The sequence below is a fragment of the Piliocolobus tephrosceles genome, chromosome 4 (assembly GCF_002776525.5).
Source record: "Piliocolobus tephrosceles isolate RC106 chromosome 4, ASM277652v3, whole genome shotgun sequence".
NCBI classification, from domain to species: domain Eukaryota; kingdom Metazoa; phylum Chordata; class Mammalia; order Primates; family Cercopithecidae; genus Piliocolobus; species Piliocolobus tephrosceles.
In genome coordinates this window covers 144,881,484-144,897,856 of record NC_045437.1, presented here as the reverse complement: position 1 = coordinate 144,897,856, position 16,373 = coordinate 144,881,484, and the positions used below count along the sequence as shown (strand labels likewise).

The 16,373-nt window shown below is 39.7% G+C and overlaps 1 protein-coding gene across 2 annotated transcripts in view; it reads right to left on the bottom strand.

Annotated features, from left to right (window-relative positions):
- Nucleotides 1-16,373, bottom strand: part of PRELID2 (PRELI domain containing 2) — a 76,818-nt gene that overhangs the window by 49,746 nt on the left and 10,699 nt on the right. For both annotated transcript variants that reach the window (XM_023227084.1, XM_023227085.2), the window contains 3 exons: nt 14,136-14,193; nt 10,958-11,031; nt 8,894-9,054 (listed from right to left, as the gene is read on the bottom strand). In XM_023227084.1, coding sequence (XP_023082852.1) covers nt 8,894-9,054; nt 10,958-11,031; nt 14,136-14,193 — 293 coding nt within the window. The remainder of the gene's footprint in view (nt 1-8,893; nt 9,055-10,957; nt 11,032-14,135; nt 14,194-16,373) is intronic.

Below are 16,373 nucleotides of genomic sequence, written 5' to 3'. Positions count from 1 at the left end.
TTTTTTTTTTTTTTTTTTTTTTTTTTTTTTTTTTGAGACATGGTCTTACTCTGTCACTCAGGCTGGAGTATTCAGTGGCGCAATCTTGGTTCACTGCAATCTCCGTCTCCCAGGCTTAAGTAACTCTCCCACCTCAGTCAGCCCCCCAAGTTGTTAGTACCACAGGCATACACCACCACGCCCAGTTAATTTTTGTATTTTTAGTACAGACAGGGTTTCTCCATGTTGCCCAGGCTGTTCTGGAACTCCTGGGCTCAAGCAATCTGCCTGCCTTAGCCTCCCAAAGTGCTGGGATTACAGGCATGAGCCACTGTGCCCAGCCCTTTCATCAAGTCTTGACACACTGCCATGGCCCAGCTATGCCCAACCACTCTGCCCAGGAGAGGGTGGGCCAAATGGGGTCCTAAAATGGTTTTTATGCAACGAGGTTATAAGTACCTGGAGACAAAGAGCCAGCCTCCAACCTGCCCATGGGCCTATGCAGGGCCCTGCAAGAGCTTTTGCTTTTCCACCTTTCCTGGCCTCCCAAAGTGCTGGGATTACAGGCATGAGTCTCCGTGCCTGGCCTGGCTGGGCATTTTTATTGTCAAAAATAAGCATCAGAGGATAAGCAGAAGCTTTTAGATGTGGAAAGCTACAGACATGGCCATTGAGATGCTGTGTTGAGTGTAGAAGAATAATCTTGTTACATTTGAGGAAAAATCCAGTTCCACATCATGAATAGAATAGGTTCCCACTGATAGTAGTAACTTGAAGATACCGGAAAGTTTTTACTTAGCATAAAAACACATATGCTGAAAGAGTAAAGCCAAAGAAAATACTTTTACAAGGTCATTATCTTTCAGAATTACATTGCAGTACTCGGATAAAGCAAATGTCAATTACTGAAACCAAATCAAATGCATGTCAATTATATTCCCACATGGTATAACAAATACCTATTAAAAGGAAAAGGGTAATAAATAAGAACCAGAAACTAACAAATAAATATATTTTAAAGAACAGATACAAACACAAAATGATAAGAAATTAACAAACCTATCTCAGAACATAAGGTTTTGGAGGGTAAAAACCATGACTTTTTCTTCCTTCTGAAAAGTCTAAAATAATACACTTCATTCTCCATTTTCAAAGTAAATGCCTGCGTCCTGCTCTACATAATAAAGCATATTCCCACAAAAGCTGACTTTAATTTTTTCCTCTTTTCAGATTAAGATTCACTTATCTTTTTTCTGATTTGGCCCAAGTGTCTTAAGGCAAAGCAGAGCACGAGCATGGCATCTCTCATTCTACACACTCAATCAAGCAGTGCATCAGAGGACCCTATGTGATGCCCCTGAATCTACAACTGCCAAGATCATTGCATGAACCTAGAAGAAAACCAGAAATGTGAGCAGATTCAGTCCATGCCAATTGCTTGCATTGACCCTGAATACTATTCTCTCCAGAGCTTAAATTTCACTCTGGAACTAAAACACAAGGTTCCCAGTTCCATGCCTCTCAAATTGAGGCACTTGTAGCCCCAAAGATGAGTACTGAGGGAATGCAAAGCCCAACATGAACATATTTCTGCAGTGTAACAGTAAATCATTACAAACACTGTTTCTATATTAAATACACACTGAGAATTAGAATCAAAGGTTATCAGAATTTTTAAGATTATGAAAATAACAATTGTAAAAGTAATAATACAAAACACTAATATTTGCTGACCACTACGGGCTGGCACTATTTTAAGCTCTCTCTAGGTATGACTTCATGTAATTCATACAACCACCCTCTGGGAAAGGGTTATCATCCCCAACATACAGATGAAGAAACTGAGGAGTAGAGAAGTGACACAAATTGTACAAGGGCACATAGTTACAGTTTCAGAGGCAGAATTCTTCTCTTTCCTCTTTTTTTGTTTGAGATGGAGGTTGTATTAGTCCATTTTCATGCTGCTGATAAGAGATATACCTGAGACTGGGTAATTTATAAAGGAAAGAGGTTTAATGGACTCACACTTCCACAAGGCTGAGGAGGCCTCACAATCATGGTGGAAAGCAAAAGGCATGTCTTACGTGGCAGCAGTCAAAAAAAAAAAAAAAAAAAAAAACCGCTTGTGCAGGGGAACTCCCCTTTATAAAACCATCTGATCTTGTGAGACTTATTCACTATCACAAGAACAGCACGGGAAAGACCTGCCCCCATGATTTAATTACTTCCCACTGGGTCCTTCCCATGACATATGGGAATTGTGTGAGCTACAACTCAAGATGGGATTTGGGTGGGGACACAGTGAAACTATATCAGGGGTCTTGCTCTTGCTCTGTTGCCCAGGTTGGAATTAAATGGCAGGATCACAGCTTACTATAGCCTTGACCACCCGGGCTCAAGCGATCCTCCCACCTCAGCCTCCTAAGTAGCTAGGACCACGGGCATGTGGCACCATGCTTGGCTAATTACTTTATTATTTGTAGAGACAAGGTCTGTCTGACAAGGCCTGTCATACCAATGTCGCCAGGCTGGTCTCGAACTCCTGGCCACAAGATCCTCCCACTTTGGCCTCCCAAAGTTCGGGGATCATAGGTATGGAGCCACGCCTGGCCCAGTGGTAGGATTCTAAACACAGAAGCCTACTCAGTTACTGTGGCATAGGACATGAGAGGAGAGACCCTGTGCAGGCCTGGAGGGAGTCATGTTGGCTGTGTAAATAAAGCAGATCTGTAAATTACTAGACAAAGTAGTCAGACATAGAAAAATAAGAGACTATGAAGCTGCCTTAGGTCTTGCTGGCTTTCCAATTCCTGGTTCCTATCCCTCAGGAGGCCTGATCACTGGTACAGAAATATCCCTGTAATAATCTGCAGTAGTGAGTTTCCATTACTTCCAAAGCAAAATAAAGACAATGGGCAACATGATGCCAAGAAAACATGAAGAGGAAAAAACGTGTGCAGAGTCCCCTTCTACTACGCCCCAACTATTTCTGTTCAGGTGCCTACCCACCCCCATGCAGCCCATGTGCTTCAGAGCGAGACGACCTCACCCCCTGCTCCAAGGGCAGATCTTGACTGGGTCTGCCAATACACCCATATCATTCCTCTGAACACGCTGATTGGTCTGCGGGAGCAGGTGTCCTAAGTTGACTCAATCAGCATCAGGGGAAGGGCTTTTTTCCTCATGGCTAGGAGACAGGTTCCCTCCTCGACATAGCTCTTTCTCCCACTAAGTGGACAAATTAGTATGCTGATTTTAGATGCTGTTGACAGTCATGAGGAATCCAAACTTGAAAAAAAATAGTTGACATACAAAGGTAGAGCCAAAAGAATAAGAGCTATAGAAATACTGCCCACTTGGCTATGAGATAATGCAGTTCCTTAGTGAGAGGAAGGGCAATATCGCTGCCAACTGCTTAGATTCGAAAGCCAAACAGCCCATGTTTGAATCTGGTGCTGCCATTTACTGGTCATCCTACCTCGAACAAGTTACTTGACATCTCTAGCCTCAGTTTGTAAAACAAAGATAATAGTTCCAACCTCACATGGTTATTATGAGGATTAAATACAGACACACATATACACATACACATATACATATACATATATACACTGAGTACTTAAAGCAGAGCCTGCACATAGTAAACACATGTAAGGGATGGCTGGTATTGTCTGAGTCAGGGTTTCTGCTACTTGCAGCACAAGGCAGCCTAACTGATACAGGAGGAGGGATAAAGTAAGTACAGGAGGGCTTCTCTGAGGCATGGAGTGCTAGCCTGGGTTCTGGGAGAGTCAGATGAGTGAGAAACAGGACATCACCCTATCTTCCCATACCTATTATGGAGAGAAGAGAAATTCCATTCCATAAAAACTACAGGAAGACAACGTCGTACACAATTAGTGAAGGAAGAAAGCATATTAGAGCTATCCAGTTGTAATAGTACAGATGGGGGAAAGTCCAATGTAGTTCTCTCATCCAAGAAGGTGCCACAACTGTAGAGATGTCAGTGGGAAGCCAAAATCAGAACTATGTGAAGAGGACATAGAGCAAGGCTTAGTTTCTAAAGGAAACTTGTTTTGAGCCCATCTCTGAATTGAGCCAACAGGCCATGCACAGGGACAGAGTGACATCTGGTTTCTAGTCACACACCCACACCTGCTAACCAACACACAGCTTGAAAGTCTAATTTTACACTTAGTAGCCCTGACAGCTTTTTTATTCCCTTAAAAAAAAAAATTGTCCCTATTCTGGGTGCGGTAGCTAGCCATTACTCTCATATTTCCTTAGCAAAGGGAAGAAATTAAAGTAATAATGAATCTTTCTTGGATGCCCCCATCCCATGCCATTACCTATTTATTTAGAATGTCTGCCTAAATGCCTTTCTAAATGCATGTCAAGAGCTAAGGAAACATAAGTTCTCTAGAATGTGGATCCCAGCTTTCAGCATATCAGCCCCTACTCAGAAACCTTTGTGTGGCTGCTTGTTGCTGAAGGGACAAAATCCATCCTTCATACCTGGGATCCAAAGCACTCTACAGAACAAGATAAACCCATCCTTTGTAAATGTTCGTATTCCTGCCTCACCACTGTGCTCAAAGTGGAGTCTACGATACCTGCATTTGTATCTTGGCTTAGCAATCTACTGACTGTATCCCCTTGGGCAAGTTATTTAACCTAAGCCTCAAAAGAATGCACATGAAGGATATAGCTTTGACCTTGACATAGTAGGCATCAATAAGTGTTAGCCTGCTGTGTCAATGATAGAAAAGGTAGTGTTTTGGAGAGGATTGGAACTTAAAAAACCAAAGAAAGAAAAAAAAACATATAACTGGTCAAACCTTCTTATACAGGAGTCTGGTCATATGTTCCAAAATATAAAATCCATATAACCTTTGACCAAGAAATCTCACTTTGCTCAATCTACCTTAAATGGTAATTGAATAAATGGGAAAATATGTAATCATAGAGATTTTCATCACAACACTGTTTGTAAGAGCAAAACCAATCTAAGTATCAATTAGGAATGGACCAAGAAAATCATGTAAACAGACAGTATCTCCAGGTATGATAATATTTCCTTCTTTTCTCAGAATTGGTTAATATTTTTACAAGACATGTGCATTATTGTTTCTAGAATCAGAATGACTATTTTAAAATACTGTTTGAAAAACACACAAAGAAAAATTGTTCCTAAAGGATATCCTCCCTGGATTCTCAGAGCTAATAGTTATTTTACATATCATGGATGAAGGTTTAGTTCACCTTTTAGGACTAGCTAATAGCTCAAATATGTGCAAAAATTAAGGCTAAAACGAAGTAGATGAAATGATTTTTTTGCACAAAATCAGCCAATTCCATCCTTTTGCTATTTCTACATACAAAGAAAGGAGCTCTATTTTCTGGCCACAGCCTTTACACTTAATCCCAAACATCTATGCCCTATGTGAAACTCTTGTCATGAGAGAGACTAAGACAGAAAAAATAGTGGGTGGTTCAGAGCAAGCCCACCTCTGATGCTAATAAGACATGGCTTTCACACCCACTCAGCGGGCTGCTGCAGCATCCTAGAATTATCACTACAGGACCAAAGTTATGGAGAGCAGTAATGATTTGGACAAGTGTTTGGGCTTAAGAATGGATTTTAGATTTTTGGTTTATAGTTGTTTGGGCTTGAGGGCTTTACTGTTTCCATAAAATGATAAGTATATAATAAAAAATTCAAACCACACAGAACAATAACAAAAAACACAGATAATTATCCAGTTCACAGCAACCACAGTTCACAGCAATAATCACTGTTAACATTTAGTGCTTATATTTTGCTTATTTTTAAACATGTCTCAAAAAAAATCAATCATCTTTCACCCATTATACTGGCAAAAGCTAAAAAGCATGTGAATAAGTGCTGACAATGTTGTAAGGGAATGAGCCCTCTCATGTGTTGTTGATCAGTGTAAAATGTGCATATTAACACATTGGAAGGAAATGTGGCAGAATCCGTATGTTATGACTGCATGTCGGTACCCTCCCCCGCCACCCCCCATTCATGTGTTGAAACTTGAACCTACAATGAGATGGTACTAGGAGACTGAGTCTTTGGGAGGTAGTTAGGTTTTCATGAGGTCATAAGTTAGAGACTGCATGATGGGACTGATGTCCTTATAAAAAGAAACCAAGACTAGAACTCCCTCTATCCACTATGTGAGACAATAATGAGGAGGCAGCATCTGCAAACCAAAAATATGGCCTTCACCAGACACTGGAAAGGCCAGTGCTTAGACAGTGGATTTACCAGCCTCCAGGCCTGTGAGAAATTAACGTTTACTGTGTAAGTCACCCAGTTCATGGTATTCTTGTTATAGCAGCCCTAACTAAAACACTATATAAACTAATAAAAGTAGGCATGTCCTGAGAATCAGCTATATAGTTTTCTGTATTGAGATATAATTCACTTACCATAAAATTCACCCTTTTAGGGTACACAATTCAGTGAGGTTTAGTATATTCGTAGAGTTCTGCAACCATCAACACTAATTCCAGGACATTTTTATCACCCCAAAACAGAAACTCTGTACCCACTGGCAGTCATTCATCACTCTCCTCTCTCCCTAACCCATGACAACCAATAATCTACATTCTGTCATTATGGATTTACACATTCTGGACTTTTCAAATAAATGGACCCATACAATATGTGGCCTTTTGTAACTGCCTTCTTTCATTTTGCATATTTTCAAAATGTGTCCATGTTTAACCATGAATCAGCACTCCATTCCTTTTTATGGCTAAATAATATTCCATTTTGTGAACATATTACATTGGGCTATATATTTATCAGTTGATGGACATTGGTTTGTTTCTACATTTTGGTTATTATAATACTGCTATGAAAGTTTTGTACAAGATTCTGTGTGGACATATATTTTCTCATTTCTCTTGAAGTACCTAGGAGTGAAATTGCTGGGTCAAATGGTAATTCTATGTTTAACTTTTTGAAGATCTGAAAAACTGTTCTCCAAAGCAGCTGCACTATTTTATATTCCCATAAGAAATATGTAAGCGTTCTAATTTCTCCACATATCCACAACCAACACTTGTTATTGTGTGTCTTTTTTTTTTTTTCCTGAGACAGAGTCTCACTCTGTCGCCCAGGTTAGAGTGCAGTGGTGCGATCTCGGCTCACTGAAACCTTCGTCTCCTGGGTTCAAGTTATTCTCGTGCCTCAGCCACCCATGTAGCTGAGACCACAGGCGTGCGCCACCACACTCAGCTAATTGTTGTATTTTTAGTAGAGATGGGATTTTGCCATGTGACTAGGCTGGTCTCAAACTCCTGGCCTCAAGTGATCAGGCTGCCTTGGCCTCCGAAAGCGCTAGGACTACAGGCATGAGCCACCGCGCCAAGCCTGTTTTCCACCTTCTTGACAGTGTCCCTTGAAACACAAAAGTTTCTAATTGATGAAGTCAATTTTATCTATTTTTAATCTTGCTGCTTAAATTTTTGCTATCATATCTAATAAATTACTACCTAACCCAAGATCACAAAGATTTATACCTATGTTTTCTTCTAAGTGTCTTATAGTTTTAACTCTTTCATTTAGGTATTTGATCTATTTTGAGTTAGTTTTGTATTCTACACGAGGTAGGGAATCTAACTTCATTCTTTCATATGTGGATATCCAGTTATCCCAGCACCATTTGTTGAAAGAAATATTCTTTCCCCATTGATTGGTCTTATAATATTAACAGTTTTAAACCTATCTAAAATGTTCTATAGTTTAATTGTGGCAGTGGTGGCACAACTACATGTTTGTCAAAACTCAAAGAACTATACACGAAGAAAAGCAAGTTTTATTGTATGCAAATAATATCTCAATAAACCTGATATTTAAAAATTCTACTTTAAGCCAGGCACAGTGGATCACGCCTGGAATCCTAGCACTTTGGGAAGCTGATGTAGGAGAATCACTTGAGCCCAGGAGTTTGAGACCAGCCTGAGCAACATAGTGAGACCCCACGTCTACAGAACAAATTTGTTTAATTAACTAGGCATGGTGACACATGCCTGTAGTCCCTGCTTCTCAGGAGACTGAGGAAGGAGGATCACTTGAGCCCAGGAGGTTGAGGTTGCACTGAGCCATGATCATGCCACTGCACTCCTGCCTAGGTGACAGAGCAAGACTGCATTTAAAAAAAAAAACTACTTTAGATAAACAACTCATATATAACATAAAGGATCACATACAAGGAACATACACTTCACAAATATTGTAGTATTGTTTGTAAAAAAAAGAACTTAGATACCATCTGTCTATCAAAAAAGTAGTAGCTATGTAAAATGTCATACAGTCACAGGATTGAATTATATGCAATAAAGGAATAAGCTAGATATATATACATATGTATATTTTATATATATTGTTTATATATATTTATATATCACATGGTTTAAGCTCAGAAACGTTCCATTAAGTAAAAAAAGTGCACAATTTACAAACTCACAATTTACAAAATAATTTATAATTTATAATGTATGTTTTAAAATGTATACAAAATTAGACTCTATGAGTATATATGTAAGTATCTAAAGGTATCTCTTTAAGGTCTGGAAGAATATTCAGCAAACTGATAACACACACTACTTCTCAAGAGGGTGAAAAAGACACCAGGATTGGGAGGGATGGTCAGATGGGAGTTGAACCCTATCATTTCCTGATCTTCCCTCCAAAAAAATCATTAATTACTGTGATTAAAAAATTAATAAGGTCAAATTCATACGAGTTATAAACAGGTCATAAGTATAGAACCATAGATTTTGAATGTATGTACTCATGTGTCTATCCCTGCATCCAAAACACATACACACACACACACACACACACACACACACACGCACACACACACACGAGTCTTACCAATTTGGGTTTTCCATACTTTCCCGGAAGACAGACTCTTCCTTCATGGATGCATATTGTGTCCACGTAAGGCAGTGACTCCGTATAGCCATGTTTCTTTCCCGAGGATTAAGCCATGACTCCTCTTCTAATTGGATATTAGGTACTTTCAAAATGCTCACCTGTCCAACAGAAAGAGAATGGCTTTCTCAATTTAGGAAGAGCAGGCTACATAATGACCACATCCAGAGTTACTCTCAGTCTTGGATAACCAAGAGGACAAGTAATCCTGATATATGGATGATGGCTCACCACTGGCTATACGTTTTTGATAATCAAACATACTATGACCTTACTAAGTGCTGGTGAGGACATGCAAATGACCCAGGATTTATGTAGGCTATACAGTTCCTGGCCTAATTTCCCTAACTGCTAAACACTAAGCAAATTATCAGCCTCCTTCGCATCTCCTCTAAGGCTGGTTATGGCCTTCTTAAATTGATGAATTCTAATCGAGCCCACTTACAGGCTTACATGCAGAACAATATCAGGTAAAATATTTTCTTCATTTTAAACTCTGTCCAATACGTAGAAATGTATGGTTTCCTAGTGAAGACATGGAAAACTACAAAGGCAGAATTGTACAAGTCAGAGGTGTCCTTAAATTATTTAAGAATTGAGATACAAGACAAAGTTGAATGCCTTTTTAAATAATAGATTCAGAGTGAGTATACAGGGCAAAGGCAGGGTACACACTCTGGAAAAAGCCAGTAATAATTTGATGCTACAGTGCAACAGTTTTACCATCTGGAAAAAAGAAAGTTCATTTTCACTGTCATATCAGCTTTATTACACTGAAGAATGTGACAGTCTTTTAATTCATGATAAGTAAGTGATGGAAGCTGCCATTTGTTCCACATACAACACAGCAATTTAATTTGCAAGCTAGTTGGCAGGAGCCAAGCTGGGTTCCACATTTGATATGGTTTGGCTGTGTCCCCTCCCAAATCTCATCTTGAATTGTAGCTCCCATAATCCCCACATGTCATGGGAGAGACTCAGTGGGAGGTAACTGAATCATGGTGGTGGGTTTTCCCGTGCTGTTCTCATGACAGTGAATAAGTCTCATGAGATCTGATGGTTTTATAAAGGGCAGTTCCCCTGCACACACTCTCTTGCCTGCTGCCATGTAAGATGTGCCTTGGCTCCTCCTTCACCTTCCACCATGATTGTGAGGCCTCCCCAGCCATGTGGAACTGTGAATCCATTAAAACTCTTTTTATTTATAAATTACCCAGTCTCAGGTATGTCTTTATTAACAGCCTGAGAATGGACTACACAGAATCATCAACACAACATCAACACAACATCACACACAGAATCTCTCTCAGGTAGAAACTACCCTCTGAGACCTGTTTGAAAGGGCATATCCAGATGCTTTCCTCTGACTTCCTCAGAGCTCTACAATGACTCCCACTGAAAATCCCTCTGTGGTTCAAGCAATGTGATTAAAATTTCCACTCACCTTTTTCCAACAAAGAATCACCAGAGTGCTCTTCTTCAAAGAGAGAAAACAATTTGCTATCTGAAGATTTCATCATCAATGATATTACTTTAGAGAAATACACATAAAGACAACAGAGGGCGTGGAGAACATTATTCTCTAGTAAATAGCTGTTATCTCTGATAGTGGATTAGAAACTGAAGTTTTTCTCTTTCTTATTAAAGATGAGACTAAATATTTACAATCTTCCCATTTCTGATCATTCTCACCTAAGAGTCATTTCTAATCATGGAAAGATTAGTCACTTCATGCAAAATGCCAAAAGTATCTTTAAAGTAACTGCACAACATCTCTGTGTCCATTAAGAGTCCTTCACAAGACAGAGAGACAAAGTATCTCCAGTGGCATCTGCTAAAAATGAGGTTGGATAAGAAAGAGCTTTCTTCCTCAGAAGGCTGTGAAGTAAAAGGAGGAGGAAGTTTCTAATGCTCCTTTACATCAGAAAATGCTGTTCCTTTTCATGACTATTAAAAAATACTCAATGTTACAACAACTGTGATTAAACTTTAAAATGAACTTACCTTCCTTAAAATTTCTGGAACCACATTCTGACAGATTGCAATCCTCTTTCTGTAGATGACCCCTGTTGATTCATCTAAAAAAGAAAATTTTTTATTTTTTTTATACACAAAAAATTAAGGAAATGTGTTCTTTCCTTAGTGTCAATAAATCTTGGGGGGTTTTTGTTGTTTTTTGGTTTTTGGTTTTTGGTTTTTTTTTTTTTTTTTTTGACACGCAGGCTGGAGTGCAATGGCATGGTCTCAGCTCACTGCAACTTCCACCTCCAGGGTTCAAGCGATTCTCCTGCCTCAGCCTCCCGCAATAAATCTTTTAAAGTCAATCTCAATTTTCTATTTGCAGAATTCCTACAGAAAATGTTTAATTCAAAATTCAGTTTCCCTGACACTTTTCTGGGCCAAATCAGATATTCCCTATCTGTGATGAAGGAATAAGGGTACAACAGTAACTCAGAATGCACACTCCAATGTCAAGGATGAAATAATCACAAGCATTCGCTGCTCTGGACTATCCGTGTCAGTGCCCCAATGACGATGACCAGTGGGACTCCTGCTCAACTCCAAAGAGAATGTTTCAACAAAAAGGGAGAGAACCTGATGCTGCTACCTTCTGTACCAAACTTTCAAGCACAGATATCTGGCTACAAAATTTAAACCTATAATTCATTTTACTAGCCACATTTATCTTTCATAAGGGAGTAGACTTCCTGTTGTTACCGGCAGCAAACGTGTACGCGTCTGCAGCAACCGCAATTTTGGCCTCCTCAGAAGAAGGAATTCGACTGAGGGGCATAAGGCAGAAGGAGGGACCAAGACAAGTTTTAGAGCAGGAGTGAACGTTTATTAAAAAGAATAGGAAATGGCTATTCCTATTCTTTTCATAAACCTTCCTAAACAGGAAAAAGCTACTCCGGTTCCTTTAGAATGGGAATGAAAGGAAGGAAAGGACACTTGGAAGACAGCCAAGCCGGCAACCTGAAAGGCAAGCGTGTGGTCTGACCTTTTGACTTGGGGTTTTATGCACTGGCATACGTCCGGGGTCTTACATCACTTCTCCCAAATCCTGAGATCTTATCAGGAAGCTGCTGATCATCAGTTTCAGGTGTTTTCTATCTATTAGGACCATGCCTTTGCCTGATGCCAGCTGTGACCAATTATTACTTTAGACAGTTAACAACCGCCTGACCATCACCTGATGGTCATCCAGCACTCCTGGGTGGGTGCGTGTGTGTGTGTGTGTGTGTGTGTGTGTGTGTGTGTGTGTGTAAGCTCTCTTATGTGTGTGTGTATGTATGTGTAAGTCCTCTTCTGTGTGTGTGTAAGCCCTCCTCTGTGTGTGTGTAAGCTCTCTTCTGTGTGTATGTGTGTGTAAGCTCTCTTCTGTGTGTGTAAGCTCTCTTCTGTGTGTGTATGTGTAAGTCCTCTTCTATGTGTGTGTAAGCTCTCTTGTGTATATGTGTGTAAGCTCTCTTCTCTCTGTGTGTGTGTAAGCCCTCTTCTATCCTGCTCATACTTGACTAGCTACCTACTGTAACACTAGGACTGCAACCATTTTGCTCTGCGATGAAGTTTCCAGAATTAAATCAGGGATGTAAAAAACAATGTTAAGAAAAAGAAAGGCAGAGGCAGAGAAAAGAATAAATTCTGAAGTGCAGTCTTCTGCTTTGTGAATCACTGTGACTTAGCCGTGCTGTTACAGGTTTTCTCATAGCTCTGGTTATAGTAGCCCCAACCCTTGATGCAAAAACCCTGACTGCCCAGAAGCTGTTGATACAGTGCCAACCCCTCTGCCCACTGGCCCTCCCTTTGGCCATCTCATCCAGTGTTTGCTTCACACATACTCGAAATGGATTAGCCACTCCCAATGGCAAAGATGCCCCTGACAATGATAGAAATTATAATTAACATTTCAATTTAGAATATGCACAGTGTTCTCTCATTTGATCTTCATAACAACCTAAAAACAAGATTATTTTCCCATTTGACAGATGAAGAAACTGAGGCTCTAAAAAGTTAGGTCACCAAGGTAGTAATGAAATCAAGATTTGAAATCCAGTTTGATGACAAATAACAAGTTTCTCCCACACTGTAGGTACATGAGAAAACATTTTTAATATATCTATATGGTTATAAAAGTACATAAAATGCATATACAAGCAAAAGGCAGTTATGTTTGCCAAGCAGAGAGGGCTCCAGAGTCACACAATGAACAGTAGCATCTCATGATTCCTAAGAAGGCTAAAGGGCATGCTGGACCTAGGCCCCAGCGTCTCCAAAGCTTTGTACATTGACTATGTGCATTGTCACAGCTTCCTGCATTGCCCAGTTCTCAAGTTTAAACATTGACACTGATAATGGTTTTTGCTGGAGATAGGGATAACACAGAACAGAAGAGATTCTATGCTCTAGACCAGGAGTCAGTAAACATTTTCTGTGAAGAATCAGATGTTAAATAATTTAAGTTCTGTGGGCAATAAAGTCTCTGTGGCAACTGCTCAACTCTGCTGTTATAGTGAGGAAGCAGCCACAGATGACATGTAAACAAATGTGACTATGTTCCAATCAAACTTTATTTACTAAAACAGGCAGCACGAGCCATAGCTGGTCAACTCCTGCTTTAGTCAATGCTAAACCACATTGCCAAGTAGTTGTGATTCCATAAGCAATCACTTTATGGTCAAATCTCATATTTAATCATATGCATTTTGCTATCTACAAAATGATATAATAGGCTACAGCCATGTGACCTTGAGTAAGTCACTTAACTTCTCTGTATCTCAGTTTCTCCATGCATTAAATGAGTAGTCTAATACCTATCCCACACACTGTTCTGAAGATTAAATTAATTAATAAAAGTAAGAGTACCTGGCACATATTAAGGGCTCAAAAATGTTAGTGGTTACAATTATATATAGCTCAGTGTTATCATCAATTATTAGTTAGAAAGTGACAAAAAGCATCAGCAGGCTTTTTATTATCGTAAATCCTGGTGCTCTACCTGCCACACCTTTGTAAGTCACCTCAAGTACAGAAATATACATGTTTAACAACTAATAATGGAAAGGAACTGTAGGTGAACAACTTTTTTAAAAACCTAATAGGCCACACACACACATACACACATCTTTACAAAAATCACTATCATTTAACGATCATACAAAAAACTGTACAGAGAACTTACCTCTTTTTTCCTCCGTGATTTTTACAGAGAGGACATTTTTATCCATGGGGTTGGGGTACTAAACAAAAACATATAAAAAAGAATTACCATTAATCTTCTACTAAGGGGAATTATTTAGTAGTAACCACAGCTGTTTGCAGGACTAGTAAATATTTTCCAAGAAACTTCTAAACAAAGCCCAGTTTTGAATCATGGATCTTAATTTTATAACTTGGGCCTAGACAAGTGAGATGCTATCATCATCTCGACTTACATGAAATCTGGGGAAAACCTTTTTTAGATCCAACCTAGCCTGAGGGGGATGAGGTTAAGCTAATCAGTAAATAATAATAGTATTAATATTGAACCAGCCTGACATAAATCAAGAGTGTTCTTTGAGTTAGGCACTGTACTAAATGCTTTCCTTGCACAATCTTGTCTAAATCCAACAGCCTGTCTGTTATAACTGATTTATGTGATATCATCATCCCCATCTTTCAGATATGGAAACTGAATGAAGACTAGATTGCTTAGGGTCACCCAGCTGGCCCCTGGTGGAGCCAGGGAATTAAACCTGGCCTGTTTAACATAGAGTGGACCTCTTCACTATGGTCTAATATCATTGTCTGGTGGCTGGGTTAGCATCACAGTAGGATAATCATAGAAGTATGCTTTGCTAGGCACATAGTAAATGCTCAATAAATATTTAACATGCTGATTTAATTCCCCTGAAAAGCAATTTGGCTGTGACAAGGTTGATAACAGCCACTGCTTTTTTGTCTTAGGCAATTTACATACTTTAGATACATTAGCTCAGTTAATTCACAAAACCATTCTAAAAGGTGTTACTTTTTCCACTTCATATATGAAAAATAAGACTTAGATTAATAAATAATTTGCTCAAATTGTCCAGCTAATGAATAGTGTATCTGGGGGTAACATAATGTACCCCCTGATACTTTCTGCCAGCCTACAAAGCCTGCCCCCCAAACCTACCACTAAGTCGCCTAAGAGTTAACCTAATACAATCCTTTCCATTACTCAGATGTGAAAAGAGAGACACTGGGAGCAGAAGTGACCTCCTAGAAGCCACAGGACAAGGTAGCTGCTGACCCGAGCCTACTAAGCCCCCTTGGACTCTTTTCCCTGAGGTTTAGCGATGTATCATGTGATCAAATCTGAAAAGGAAATTAGCAAGAAGTCTTATCCATGACATCACAAAGTGTTGAGCAGAAGGCAAGAGCAGCAGGCAGCCCGATGGGAGAAAGAAGAAAGGCCCTTCACTTTGCAAACTTGAGCTTTAAGTTTTCCGAACCCTAGGAAGTGAAACACAAAACTCTGACTGTGGGTCTCCACCCGCAGCAGGTGTGTGTGTGTGTGTGTGTGTGTGTGTGTGTGAGATATTGATTTATTAATGGATTTTTCAGGGAAAGGGGTTCATCATTTTAACACATTCTTAAAGATATCTATGACTCAAAAAGACAGTAGATTAGAACACAGGCTCTCTGAGGGCAGGAATACTGTCTATTTCAGTTACTCCTATATCTCCACCAGCCAGCGTAATGCCTGGCACATAGAAAGCACTCAGTCAATATTTTCTGAATAAAAAATTTGGAATATAAACCTCAATGACCTCAGGGATCAATTTGGAAAATGAGCCTGCCTTCAGTCAGAAACCAATCTATGAAGAGAGCAGTGGCTCAGCTTTTGGCAACCTCAATATCTCTTCATGTTCCATGTTGGTAAACTCTGTTATTCACACTTTCATCCTGGAAACTGCAATCTTGATAAGTGATGAAATCTTGGTTTTTAAAAATCTATTTATTTATGGCTGGCCGCGGTGGCTCACGCTTGTAATCCCAGCCCTTTGGGAGGCCGAGGCTGGCAGATCACGAGGTCAGGAGATCGAGACCATCCTGGCTAACATGGTAAAACCCCATCTCTACTAAAAAATACCAAAAATTAGCCGGGCACAGTGGCAGGAGCCTATAGTCCTAGCTACTCAGGAGGCTGAGGCAGGAGAAAGGCGTGAACCCAGGAGGTGGAGCTTGCAGTGAGCCAAGATTGTGCCATTGCACTCCAGCCTGGGTGACAGAGCGAGACTCTGTCTCAAAAAAAAAAAAAAAAAAAAAAATCTATTTGTTTATATATTCATTCATTCATTCATTTTAGCCCTAGGGGGAAAAAAATGCTTGTCTGGGCATGGAGGCTTATGCCTGTAATCCCAGCATTTTGGGAGGCTAAGGCAGGTGGATCACT